General features: G+C 38.5%; 1 protein-coding gene across 1 annotated transcript in view; it reads left to right on the top strand.

The window, feature by feature from the left end:
• Nucleotides 1-14,636, top strand: part of LOC124555167 (elongation of very long chain fatty acids protein AAEL008004-like) — a 141,848-nt gene extending 127,212 nt beyond the window's left edge. The window contains exon 8 of the mRNA XM_047128990.1: nucleotides 12,870-14,636. Within this exon, the coding sequence (XP_046984946.1) occupies nucleotides 12,870-13,034 (165 nt within the window). The 3' untranslated portion in view covers nucleotides 13,035-14,636. The remainder of the gene's footprint in view (nucleotides 1-12,869) is intronic.
• The last annotated feature ends 665 nt before the right edge of the window (nucleotides 14,637-15,301 follow it).

Raw genomic sequence — 15,301 nt, 5'->3', positions numbered from 1 at the left:
TAATTATGCCTGGGCACGTGTTAACTGAAAATGTTTGGTGATAGATACTCAAAAGTATCATTGGAATCTTCGTCTGTTGGTGCAATACTTACTAAGCATTCCATATCGTTCTTGTTTCACTAGTTTTGTGCTTATCGATCGTACTTGAGAGTACGTAATCAGGAATACACCCAGTATACTTAAGATAAAACAGTCTTCATTCACAAGGAGCCTTATTTCATCCTAGTCCGGCCGTTGTGATTTAGATTTTCACTGTTTCCTGGTATGAGTCCAGGAGAGTTCCCCAGCAAAGATTGTTGTCATTCCAAGTTTTACAATGTATTTAAATTTCTCGATAACCCAAGATTATATATCAAATTTAATTTAAATTCTCCATCTGTACCCGTGTGTGTCCATAAATTTTCTTCTTCTAATTAATGTCTGAATTCCTTGTATCCATGTGGATGGTGGGGTCCCTCCTTTCCTTCCTTCTTGGTGGTTCAAATTCCATGACCCATCGTAGCAGTCTCTCCTCTGACATCCTTTTCATATGTCTGCACCATATCTTTCTTCCAGAAAATCAATAATTGATCTTGTGACAGTCTTGATTTCATTTCTGACCCTTTGTCTCCTGCTTATCGTATGAGACTGTCTCCTATAATCCATCTCAGTTTCCATCAGTATACTCGTTATTTGGGATTTAACTCTCCATACTTCTGGTTCATATGTCATAATGCTTCTAATAATTGCTTTGAAGATTTTTCTTTTCTTTCTAATCTGTTGATCGAGTACAATAAAATTTAATGTTACGATAGTAAATTTCTCTGCATTAGTTCTTCAATTAATTTCCGTATCTTGATTACCATCTTGCATGAGTTTTACTCACAGATATTTGTAATCTTCAGCATGAGTAATCGTTCCCATCCCTTGTTCCAGTGTAATACCTTGATCTGATCTTCCTTTTACCATATATTTTGTTTTATTAATGTTGACCTGATGACCCCATTTCTTATTGTCAATTAATTCAACGTCGTCTTCCACTTGTGACAAAATTAGCTGGTCATCAACAAATTATAGGGAATATATAGGATACATACTACTATAACGTATTGTGATTCGCATGTTTCTATATTTTTTCTTTCAAGTTTCCAAACTCTTTTTCTGCATCTATTTTATAAATTGTTGGTGATGCACTGCGCCCCTGACTACAGTACTGTCCATAAATGTTCTGGATTGCCTTTATCTATTATAGTATTAATATTATATTATTTTAAAACTTTTCACCATATGCACGAAGGTACACTCCTGAAAACTGAAATAAGAACACCGTGAATTCATTGTCCCAGGAAGGGGAAACTTTATTGACACATTCCTGGGGTCACATACATCACATGATCACACTGACAGAAGCACAGGCACATAGACACAGGCAACAGAGCATGCACAATGTCGGCACTAGTACAGTGTATATCCACCTTTCGCAGCAATGCAGGCTGCTATTCTCCCATGGAGACGAGCGTAGAGATGCTGGATGTAGTCCTGTGGAACGGCTTGCCATGCCATTTCCACCTGGCGCCTCAGTTGGACCAGCGTTCGTGCTGGACGTGCAGACCGCGTGAGACGACGCTTCATCCAGTCCCAAACATGCTCAATGGGGGACAGATCCGGAGATCTTGCTGGCCAGGGTAGTTGACTTACACCTTCTAGAGCACGTTGGGTGGCACGGGATACATGCGGACGTGCATTGTCCTGTTGGAACAGCAAGTTCCCTTGCCGGTCTAGGAATGGTAGAACGATGGGTTCGATGACGGTTTGGATGTACCGTGCACTATTCAGTGTCCCCTCGACGATCACCAGTGGTGTACGGCCAGTGTAGGAGATCGCTCCCCACACCATGATGCCGGGTGTTGGCCCTGTGTGCCTCGGTCGTATGCAGTCCTGATTGTGGCGCTCATCTGCACGGCGCCAAACACGCATACGACCATCACTGGCACCAAGGCAGAAGCGACTCTCATCGCTGAAGACGACACGTCACCATTCGTCCCTCCATTCACGCCTGTCGCAACACCACTGGAGGCGGGCTGCACGATGTTGGGGCGTGAGCGGAAAACGGCTTAACGGTGTGCGGGACCGTAGCCCAGCTTCATGGAGACGGTTGCGAATGGTCCCCGCCGATACCCCAGGAGCAACAGTGTCCCTAATTTGCTGGGAAGTGGAGGTGCGGTCCCCTACGGCACTGCGTAGGATCCTACGGTCTTGGCGTGCATCCGTGCGTCGCTGCGGTCCGGTCCCAGGTCGACGGGCACGTGCACCTTCCGCCGACCACTGGCGACAACATCGATGTACTGTGGAGACCTCACGCCCCACGTGTTGAGCAACTCGGCGGTACGTCCACCCGGCCTCCCGCATGCCCACTATACGCCCTCGCTCAAAGTCCGTCAACTGCACATACGGTTCACGTCCACGCTGTCGCGGCATGCTACCAGTGTTAAAGACTGCGATGGAGCTCCGTATGCCACGGCAAACTGGCTGACACTGACGGCGGCGTTGCACAAATGCTGCGCAGCTAGCGCCATTCGACGGCCAACACCGCGGTTCCTGGTGTGTCCGCCGTGCCGTGCGTGTGATCATTGCTTGTACAGCCCTCTCGCAGTGTCCGGAGCAAGTATGGTGGGTCTGACACACCGGTGTCAATGTGTTCTTTTTTCCATTTCCAGGAGTGTATATTGTCATAGCCTTTTTCTATGTCTACAAATACCAAGTGAAAGGGCTGATTTCGAAAACTTTGTCAAGTACGTTTTTGCAAACGAAGTATATGGTGTACAGTTGATTTTCCACCCTGAAGTCAACTTCTTCTTCAGCCTCGATTTCCTTAAATTCCTCGATTAAGAATGCTTAATAATTCTACCATAAATTCTGCTAAATGTATTTGCCACCGTTATTCCTATGTGATTCTTATTCATATTCTTTTTCATTACTTACAAACTGAATAAATCGTACTTTACAGTCCCTTGGGACATCTTCACCATTGAAACATTTTTCAAAAATGTTTCTCAAGCATCACATAATTTATCAATTCCATATTTCAACAGTTCAGTTAGGGTTCCTTCAGTTCCTATAGCTTCTCATTCTTTGAACTTTTTATTAAATCTTTTACTGTTTCTGTGTTCAAAGAAAAGCTCTCATTATTTTCTGTTATCTCTGTTTCGTTATTAATTGTATCCAAAAGTTCTTCCCTATTTTCTGTCAATAATTCCCAAAACATTTCCCATCTCTTAAACGAACACAATTAATTTCGTCTTTCTTTAGAGATTTCATCAATATTATCAATATCCTCCATGCTTCTGAGCTGCTTCTTCCCCCAAAAAGGTCCACTTTTCTTTTAAGCCTGTTCACAAGTCTCATTTCTTTCGCCATTTTTCTAGTTTTCGTTTTTTGCACTATTGATTCTAGTTTGTCCTGAATATTTTGTATTGTAACCATTTTAAATATTTTTATTTCTATACTTGTAACTTCTTTCTCTATATTTGAATCAAAATAACATAATGATTTTGTTCTCTTGCAATTAATTGGTTTATCTAGAACTTCTTTGGCTTCATATGTAAACTATTAACATTGTATTTATATTCTGTTTGTGGACTATTAAATTTTTGTTCGAGCTAATCTTTCACTAATTTTTCTCCGAATAAATATTGTACTTTCATTCTTTAGGCTATTTACAATATACTTTTGAAGTTTTGTTTCAGTTTTGAAGTCTTCATCATTATCAACAATATCTTCTTTACTTGTCATATATACACCTGTAAACACAATTTAATGCTCACTATGGATCACTCTTCTGTATTCTCTGACGTCTTGTGTTTTTAAGGCTGTTTTTTCTAATTATTGTGTAATCGATTAATGATTTTAATTGAAGTGTATTCTGAAGCCGCGTATATTTATGACTGTCTTAATGCAGACAAAAACCGTTTATAATTTATAGAGAATTTTATTCAGATGCGTTAATTAATTTTATGTCATTATCATTTACTGCATTTTCTCCATATGGTCCTACTACTTAATTTCTCACTTGTCTCCTTGTTCTACTATTGAAATCTCCAGCAATAATCACTTTTCTTTTATTTCCTATTTTCCTCTCCGCTACGCCATCCAGTTTGTTAAAGACATCTTTGTTACGATTTGGTTCATATTAACTTATTGCATAGACTCCTGTTACAGCAATTTTGTGGCCATATAAAGTAATGTCTACTTTAATCAAATTTTCGTCAATAAGTTACCAACTTGTAACATATTTCTGTAATTTTTGCCGTATAATTTTCATTCCTCAATTGCCAACAAAGATATTATTCATCTGTCACCCGGAGAGTTAGTATTCTGGCATCTCTGTAACGGTTACCTCTTAATCTTTCTTTCTGTCGCAATATATTTTCAAACTAAAATCACGGACGGTTACGCACAAGAAATGTATAATTGAAATAGGCTGTAATCCTCAATATATTATTGTTTCACAAGTGTTGTACAACTATTTTCGCATTATTAAGGTTCTGCTTCCATAGAAATCACGTGCACTAAGTAACACAGACGTGAAATATGACTAGTATCATAGACATGTTTAGTTCTCACTGCCACGTAACTGATGGTGAATTTGCACGTGGCTATTACAACAAAATAGTAGCTAAATTCCTCGGGTACTGCTATTTGTTTACAAATATCGAAATATTGTATAAAGAATGAACTGTAATACAGAAACTAGACTTACCTGGAATTATTGCTTTACTTTAAGTATGACATAAATAGCATATTAAACCGACAAATTGGTTTTATATATTGTGAACCATTTCATTTGTACTTGTATATGAGTCGTTAATAATTGTAGAAGCGTGATATTTTATGTGGACACGCTGCAATAAGCATACTAGCTTCCTTCTCTTGCGTTAGAATCGTGATCCATGGATGCGTAATGTGTTTCGCTATTTCTGTATCTGTTACATATTGCCAGACAATTACATCAACCAACAGACTACATGAATTACAAGCTATAAATTCTGGTACGAAAAATCGGCCTAAAGTAATTTTTCGATGTACACTTTGACTTTCATGGTGAATAGTTAACTTTTCTTACAATGACGATTTTTAGTGTTTTTAAGTAGATAGAAGGTGGAGAGTGTGTGACATAACCTAAAGCATTTGCTGACACGTGCTGTCATAAATTACGGTCTCAAAGTTAGTTATTTACGTATGTAAGTTACTAATGCAACTAACCCCGTCTGTGGGAATGGAAGTTGCTTACTTTAAGTAGTTACCTTGACTGTATGAGACGCTCAGATTTACCAGGTATGCAAAGCATAACCAGTTAGGGAGAGCTGATGAACCACATATATGCTATACGAGACATCGTTGCATTTCTTTGCAGTGTTAACTTCCTTTCGATGGCCAGCTCTCTATTTGGGAGGGAGGGGATGCTATTCATAAAACAGGTGATCTTTTTAACGTAACCTTTCAGTATAAACCATCAAGGTAGTCCCATTGTATGAGAAATTGTTTTTAAAGTTGAAATTGGTCGTACGAGGAACTTCTACTTTCTGTTGTGAGACGTGAATGGCATCAGCGATTATCTGAAATACAGATGGCTAACCAACACCAGTATGGGAAGCGTCGATACTGAAAATTATACATTACAAACTTAACGAAACTCTTGCAAAAATCACAGTTAAACATGTATTTTGTCCCCCAAAATGGAAGAGCTTAGTTTCCATTCATTCACACCAATAGATGTAATAGACGTAAGGTTGAATAAGTCGTGTCAATAGGAAATTTACACTGGTTTTGTGTCCTTGTTTGGTATAAATTGTCAACTGTCAAGTCCTTTTCGTTATATCGCTCTTTCAATACTTATGCTGTGATATCATCTCACTTCAGTACACCTACATTGCTTTCATCATAATAGACCCATTCCTTTTATTTCATTAAATTTAAATAAATTCATCTGTTTAAAATTATTTTTCAGGTTACTTTTTCGTACTACATAGTTTTCAGTAAATGTATACAACATTTAATTAGTTAAATAATGAAACACAAGTACAAACGAAGCGCTGTTTCTCTCGCCTCTGCCTTCACATTTTCGGCTAATAAACCGAGGTGCGAATAAAAGTTTCATCTTGCTTTAGATGGGGTTGACGGTAAAGCCTATTTTTCCCCTCTCGTGACCTCTCGCGCGAGAACGGAAATATTGTGGTGAGCACGTCTCGACGGTAGGCCTGTAACTTCCAGAGAGAAACTAATTTCCAGAAACTTATTACTGCAGCAATTTGAGTGCACCTGGGAGACACCAGGATGAATCTGGCAGAGGGAAGTCAAAGCACCAACACGAAATACACACCGCAACCTCACAGCCACTCGCTCCGCCGTTCCGCTTCCCACAGCTTCTTTAAGGCGTCTTAACTTTGTAGATTTCATCTCGCTTGCTAAACAACACAAAAAATGTAAACCATTTAACAATTTATAACTCTTAGTTATTGACAAAAGATTCATTTTAATCTATCTGACAGGGATATTAATTGCTCCCCTTAATATGACTGTGTTTTCTACCAGCAACGACTTCAGACATTGTAAATAGCTTGTACCTACCCTGTTAATAGTTTGTAAAAGTAGCTGAAATGAGACATCGTATCATATTTTCATATAAACCTTCGACACGACGATCAATTTCTTCCGAAAATCGTGCGCCTTGACTTTACGGAAAATTTTAGTAAAACATCTTCATATTTCTTGCATGAATATGAAGTTAATTTTAATTGAAAATATCGAATGACTCATCTAATGAAGGAGATTTGTAGGGAATAAATTCTGAACGCATAAAGCAGTACATATTTACAAAATGTTCATTTGTGAAAATGATGTTAAGCTTCCGACGTCGCTGCAGATAGCTGTATTTTATTTATAAGTAAGTAACTGTTCCTTTAAAAGTAAAATAAATAAGTGAAATATAAATTATTAGATGAATGCGATGTGATAGATCTTTTTTGTGTGGGGTAGTTGCTCTGCTTTGTCGAGATTCTGGAAGAACTTCCATGTAATGACATGAAACACATTTTTAGCCCAGTTCAGTTAATATAGCCTGAGCTTCGTTCCGCTCTTCGTGTAATAAAAAAGAAACTTTCTACAGTCTGTAAATCATCCTACTGCCGTACTATTCAGAATGATCCTTTCAGTCTAGTCTTATGCAACCCATGCCTTTAGGCAATAATTGTAGCAAGCATAGGTCCGTTACCTTAGCCCGGGATAATATAAGGACATATTAGCAAGGAGTCGGTGATTTACAGCTTTTACATATTTCTGAAAAATTATGGCTGGACACAACAGCTGTACGTCACTTCATTATAATTACGAGTTTTAGTGAGAGAACGGACCGTCTTCAGATTTAAAATATACTTGAGGATGGTCTGTTTGACGGAAACTGGTAATTTTAATTCAGTGACATACAGGTATTGCGTCGTGATGATGAAGTGGCCCTTCGAGAGGAGTATATTTATTTATTTATATTTTTCTCATTTGTTTGATGTCTTTAAAAACACGCGTGAATGTAATTGTGTGGTCCAATATGTAAGAAATGTAAATGATTTTTACTTGAAATCTATAATTGAAAGAGATTTAAATATACACTTTGATTTTTGACTGTTGAGTTATTTAACTATTTTAGAAAATTATTGCTAAATTGGTTTTACTTTTACGTAACTCGCAACGGAGCAGTAAAATCAGCAAACATAATGGACTGATTTACTTCCAAGAATATAACTTCTAAATGAAAATATTTGTACTTTAAGAGCATGGGCTCAAATACTGAAATTATTGTGAACCCAGGTTGTGGTAGTCGAATCCTGGCTCTCGGCGTATGCTAAAATGTAAAATCTTAAAACTAATGTTGCTCTCCATTGCGGCTCATTGCCGTGAAAAAAAAGTTTGTTGAATGTTAAAGCGGGCGATCTCTGCGCTTCCGCTATGATTTCGCTTTATAGGTCGACGCGTAATGGCGTGCGTTGAAGCAGCGGCCGCTAAAATCGTGGAGCGGTAAACGTCTTGAGAAAAATTAATTCAGTGCAAGGAACATGACAGAGCGCTCACTGTACCTTGAAATAACTCACATATAAGCTTTAACGTACTATATTAACAACCACTAATCTTCGCGGTACAATATGTCTGCATCCTATTACTAGAAACAAGCGAGGAGAGAGGGAGAGAAGAACAATCTAGGAGCGTTCTTCTCCCTCATTAATTGCATAAAAGTTATTCCCACCTTTTTGGTGGGAATTTAAGGAGGTGGGACCTGGATAAACTGAAAGAACCAGAGGTTCTACAGAGTTTCAAGGACAGCATAAGGAACAATTGACAGGAATGGGGGAAAGAAATACAGTAGAAGAAGAATGGGTAGCTTTGAGGGATGAAGTAGTGAAGGCAGCAGAAGATAAAGTAGGTAAAAAGACGAGGGCTAGTAGAAATCCTTGGGTAACAGAAGAAATGTTGAATTTAATTGATGAAATAGAAAATATAAAAATGCAGTAAATGAAGCAGGCGGAAAGGCATACAAACGTCTCAAAAATGAGATCGACAGGGAGTGCAAAATGGCTAAGCAGGGATGGCTAGAGGACAAATGTAAGGATGTAGAGGCTTGTCTCACTAGGGGTAAGATAGATACTGCCTACAGGAAAATTAAAGAGACCTTTGGAGAAAAGAGAACCTCTTATATAAATATCAAGAGCTCAGATGGAAACCCAGTTCTAACCAAAGAAGGGAAAGCAGAAAGGTGGAAGGAGTATATAGAGGGTTTATACAAGGGCGATGTAATTGAGGACAATATTATGGAAATGGAAGAGGATGTAGATGAAGATGAAATGGGAGATATGATACTGCGTGAAGAGTTTGACAGAGCACTGAAAGACCTAAGCCGAAACAAGGCCCCGGGAGTAGACAACATTCCATTAGAACTACTGACGGCCTGGGGAGTGCCAGTCCTGACAAAACTCTACCATCTGGTGAGCAAGATGTATGAGACAGGCGAAATACCCTCAGACTTCAAGAAGAATATAATAATTCCAATCCCAAAGAAAGCAGGTGTTGACAGATGTGAAAATTACCGAACTCTCAGTTTAATAAGTCACGGCTGCAAAATACTAACGCGAATTCTTTACAGACAAATGGAAAAACTAGTAGAAGCCGACCTCGGGGAAGATCAGTTCGGATTCCGTAGAAATATTGGAAGACGTGAGGCAATACTGACCCTACGACTTATCTTATAAGCTAGATTAAGGAAAGACAAACCTACGTTTGTAGCATTTGTAGTCTTAGAGAAAGCTTTTGACAATGTTGACTGGAATACTTTCTTTCAAATTCTGAAGGTGGCAGGGGTAAAATACAGGGAACGAAAGGCTATTTACAATTTGTACATAAACCAGATGGCAGTTATAATAAGAGTCGAGGGGCATGAAAGGGAAGCAGTGGTTGAGAAGGGAGTGAGACAGGGTTGTAGCCTCTCCCCGATGCTATTCAATCTGTATATTGAGCAAGCAGTAAAGGAAACAAAAGAAAAATTCGGAGTAGGTGATAAAATCCATGGAGAAAAAATAAAAACTTTGAGGTTTCCCGACGACATTGTAATTCTGTCAGAGACAGCAAAGGACTTGGAAGAGCAGTTGAACGGAATGGATAGTGTCTTGAAAGGAGGATATAAGATGAACATCAACAAAAGCAAAACGAGAATGGAACGTAGTCGAGTTAAGTCGGGTGACGCTGCGGGAATTAGATTAGGAAATGAGATACTTAAAGTAGTAAAGGAGTTTTGCTATTTGGGGAGCAAAATAACTGATGATGGTCGAAGTAGAGAGGATATAAAATGTAGACTGGCAATGGCAAGGAAAGCGTTTCTGAAGAAGAGAGATTTGTTAACATCGAGTATAGATTTAAGTGTCAGGAAGTCGTTTCTGAAAGTATTTGTATGGATTGTAGCCATGTATGGAAGTGAAACATGGACGATAAATAGTGTGGACAAGAAGAGAATAGAAGCTTTTGAAATGTGGTGCTACAGAAGAATGCTGAAGATTAGATGGGTAGATCACATAACTAATTTAGGAGGTACTGAATAGGATTGGGGAGAAGAGGAGTTTGTGGCCCAACTTGACTAGAAGAAGGGATCGGTTGGTAGGACATGTTCTGAGGCATCAAGGGATCACCAATTTAGTATTGGAGGGCAGCGTGGAGGGTAAAAATCGTAGAGGGAGACCAAGAGATGAATACACTAAGCAGATTCAGAAGGATGCAGGTTGCAGTAGTTGATGGGAGATGAAGAAGCTTGCACAGGATAGAGTAGCATGGAGAGCTGCATCAAACCAGTCTCAGGACTGAAGACCACAACAACAGAAGTTATTACATTTAAGGAGTTTACTCCTTCATACTAAGATTAAATTTAATGTTTGCTATAAAACAGGAGAATTTTACGCCACCTATGCGGTCGGAGAAACACACAAGGTTCGTATGCATTTATTTCGTTGCGAGATACACTTCTCGTTCCAAGTTTTTTTCTTTTTGTTTACGACACAGTTGTTGCTGGGACGGCACAATGATTTTTGGAAAAAATGAGAACTTGCATTTTACTGGCTAGAGAAGAGCACGATATCAGTAGCTAAATATTGAAAGCACAAATGAACACACAAAATGATCAGATATAAATAATGTGTTTATAGCTGCAGTTGCTTCTCACACATCAGCAAATATAACAGTATTTTCTGGAGAAATATCGACCACTGTAATGTCATTTTCGTCACACTTGGACTTAGAAAATGATGTAGAGTGTGCAGAAAAATCTTTGGCATATTAATGCAGAGCGTGTAGTCGTTTACAGTTTTTTTTTAAGGAAACGAAAGGCTATGGATTTTCAGTTGAAACTATTGCACTAGATTGATGCTACGCACTTAGCTGCATGACATTTATTCTTTTATTGATATCATAGCCCACAGTTTATGCGAGGAAGTTGAATGAAGTACGTTGATATATTACTGTGTTATTGAGAACCGAGAGGAATGGTATTAGAGGTCCAACGGTTGTATCACGAACGCCATCCGGACGGAAAGTTGTCGTCTCGGTGTAAACGACGCCTGTATGAAAGTGCGTAACAGGGAAGGGCACGGCTTGCAACCGATCATACAACAGTTTGTCAGTCAAAATTAACGGCTTCTGTTTGGCGCTATTCGACATAGCCCACACATCAGCACATAGACTGACAACTCAGCCCGGGCGTCTCTTATATTGTGATGCTGCACGCCCGTCAGTTTCATATAACAAGACATCGAAGGTTACGATTTTGATACGCGGCTTAGTCGGAGAACCTTACACAATGTGGACAATACCACGTAGCTTACGTAGCACATATATCCAATTTCCCGACTAATAACTATTTAAGCCAACCGAGTTGTTAATCATCACAACAAATACTGTGTATGGATAACCTCCAGAGTGTACATCACAATGGGTCATAAACATATTGATTGGACTCGCCAGCAGTTATCTCAGCGGTCCCAATTGCTTGGTAGTAATTTGATGGGAGCCCTACTCTCACTTCCTCCAAAACGAATTTCCATAGTTGATGAAGTGCCAGTGTTGGACCACTGCAGGCTGTGGTTTCAACATGATGGCGTTCCACCACACACGGTGGAATCCGTTTATGAGCAATTCATGCCGTGTATCACGACGAAGGCAAAGGAAAGAGATGAACCTTTGCCTGAGCTGATATTACACCACTAAACTTTTCCTATAGTGTTGTTCAAAACAGATTGTGTGGACAAAGGAGACACCGAATCCTGATCGCCTTAGACAACTGTTAACCTCGAAGTCAGACAGTCTGTCAAGTCGTTGAGGTTGTATTGTTTGCAAACTGCGACTAAAACGCTTTACATAGCTTTATATCGACTACGGAAGTAATTATTTCGAAATGTGCTTCACTGAAAGACGTAGTGAATAGAACAATGCGTGAGAAATTTCTTAGCCACGGATCGTAATATCGTCACCCTATTCTAGCCAAGCTTCATATAGTATGAGTGTTCTTTGGAATCGGGTATGTAACCTTGTAAACTAAGCGCATCCATAATAAACAATACCAAAAGGAATACAAGGAAAAAATTATATATATATATATATATATATATATATATAAAAAATCCAATCTTCCACCACGCCCGTGCTAAATTAGATGTTACGAATCCTGGCTTCAGCTGGACATTTAGTGGCTATACAGATCCTTCTTCTAGTCTCTGTGTGCCCTTAGTGTTGTAATTTACGTGTTGTTTGCATCATGGCCATTTCAGAAGTTCTTTCTGTTCGCAATATTGAATTCAGAGTGTCACTAACGATTTCTGCTGTTACCCAGGGCATCCTCCAACTCAGTTGATTCTACTGCCTTGCTCTGCGAAGAGGGGCCATATCATGAATAGTCGGACTGCATAAAATTAGATTTTAAAGCATCTGCACCACTCTGTATAAGACACTGATCATGTGGAGTACATCTACCTTAAGTTCTAAAAGCAGCGTCACCGTCTGTATAAACTAGTTTTGGTTTCTATCCTAAAATTCATGGTCCCAAAGAATAAGATTGGAATTCGATGTAGGACTGTTAGTGTCCTCAACAGAAGATTAGTTGTAGAATTACACTACATAAGCTTATGCAGAATCATTGGGAATTTTATTTATTGCTACTGATAATCTACCAGGTAATTTTTTTCCTAGCGTTCATTTTCAGTAAAAATGCTGACAGCCAGCTGCTACAGTTTATTAGTTACGTTGATAAGAATTAATAATGTAGACTTGATAGAGTTCACGCATTTAATGGTTGTCTCCCCTTGTTACAGGTGCAGTTCGTTATCGTATTCCTGCACAACATACAGCTGCTCATCTACGACTGCAATTACCCCAAAGCCATCGTCGTGCTGCTGGGAGTCAATGCTTTGTACTTCCTCTACCTCTTTGGTTCTTTCTACCGACGCACGTACAAGAAACAGCACAAGCAGCAATAACAGAGACAAGAGACATATCTTTCATGGTTATGTGCAATGAACAGTTTAAATGCAAGTGACGGTGGTTTCTTCGTGGAAGGGATATTTCTCAGAGAAACTGAAATTTGTGCTTTGTTCTATAACTTTCATAAAAGTTATTTGTCTGAAGTGATTACAGGACAACTTAAAACTTCAGTTACACAATAACTTTCATAGTATAATAACTTTTGCAGCGTTATACAAGAACAACTTGCGCTGGACTATGAACTACTACTTCGAGAAAAGGTGAATCGAATGTACAAAGCTTCTGAAACTTCATGTATCAATTCTGCGAACAGCACGCATATAAAGAACTATTTGACTCCATACTTAGGCTTAAGAGACGTTCTTTTCACGAGCTGGCTGGAATATGACAAATGTCATTTTTGATCGTGTACATTCAAACAATAGTGAACGATGTTCTCAGTTCTTCGTTAAATGAAGTAGTCCTGAAATCTGTTGAAAAGGTTCACTGTAAACTTTCAGCAGATTAAAAAAAAATCTGATATGATTTAATATTTGCAACTTTTATACATACATTTCAGGATGTTCATTGGTATCATGTAAATAATAAAATCACCATGAATTCACCATGAATTTTATGTTGGTAACGTACATGTAGTTCTGGTAATGCAGAGTAGAACAAAGAAAAAAATTGACTGTGAGGGAAACAACGTACATTGCTACTTCTGATTATACTGTACTACTTCTTCTCACTTTTGGTTTCTGGAATATTTCGTTTTACGCTGTACTTCGCTAATTTCATACCCCGTGTGCCTTCTGAATTATTAGTGCATGATTCATTACTCCTGATCACACCAAAGATAAATAACGTTATGAAAGGGGAAAACAGGCAATTCTAGTGACAGAGTTGCGCACCTACTCTGGTGTGTTCGTGAAGTTCTGTTCGGTTCACAAACTAGTGCTGTCTCTCTGATCTTTTAATGAACGTCCAGTTTTCAATATTTGCTTAAATTACCTGGTGGGCTATCATCGGACTTAGTAATATTTCTGATAAAGAAAATTTCGACAATTTCTTATTCTTGGTTGTTACACCACATTTATACGGTCATCTTGAAGTAGATCAACATTCGTCAAAAGGGGCCACAAGAGCAAACAGACTTTACCTATTTTTGCAGAAAACCAGGTGTAGTGCAAGCAGCAACTTTTCAATTAATGAAATTTATTATTTCGTGTGCAAGTAATGTCACTTGAATAATATCTTTAAGAACAAATGGACTGAATAACTGAAATTACAAGCTTTGTTTTACAGTGTTTTTCTTTAGAGCATACTATTAGCAGTATGAGATTATTATTCGGCAAATTACTTGCTACGTAGTACCTTATTTGCCAACTGCATAATTTACATTTACAACCACTTATATCTACCCAGTCAGTCTCTATGTATAACTACGTAATTTGGAACCGCTGAAAAAATATACAACAAAATTCATGCTGACTATAATTTATATTAATTTATTTTGTACATTTATAAACTAGTTTTGTACAAATTTTCCATGCAAGAAGTAAATCTGCTTCTGGTAAAGAGACAGATTTTGATTATAGAGGTAATGTTCATCAAGAATGCCATATTTCTGATAGTAATAGTACAATAACTATTAGTTTTGTAAGAAATGATAATTTTTGTAAAGAATAATAAATTATATTAACTTGTACGTGGCCTTTTAATATTTTAATTATGCGACCCACTACGATGTAAAATAGTTTCTACCGTTGTTACACAACAGAAGTTTACTTATTTGTTTCCGTACTCCTCTATCATCTAGCCATAGCTCATAACAGAATTTATCAGAAGATCCTCTGAGCTACAGTGTTTTCAGTGGTGTCAATATCGTCACAGAAATCATTAAAATTGATAGTTAATTACTTATGTGTTTACACAGAGTCACGGGATGTATACATACGAAGGCGATTTTTTTCCAAGGTCCGATCAATCGAGGATTTAAGCCACAGTGATAGAACGACGAAGCTTTTCCGCAGATGAGATGCGGAGTGTCTCTAGTATGTCCGCCACAGCACCCTTTTCAGTTCTGAGTGCACTGTAAGTACTTTGAGATTCTCAGGACAATAATCTCGCACCAAGGGGGAAGTGCGTGCTGTCATCCGAGTTCTTCATGCTGAGGGGTTCCGCCTCATTTCATGGAGCCCACATAACGTAACTGTCATGTGTGACAGTAAAGTGAGGCAATAGTGCACGAACTTTGAAGCAGTTCGTAAAGACGTCCATG

This window comes from Schistocerca americana, chromosome X (genome assembly GCF_021461395.2).
Source record: "Schistocerca americana isolate TAMUIC-IGC-003095 chromosome X, iqSchAmer2.1, whole genome shotgun sequence".
NCBI lineage: Eukaryota > Metazoa > Arthropoda > Insecta > Orthoptera > Acrididae > Schistocerca > Schistocerca americana.
The sequence above is the reverse complement of the archived record's forward strand: the minus strand, read 5'-3'. Positions and strand labels throughout refer to the sequence as shown.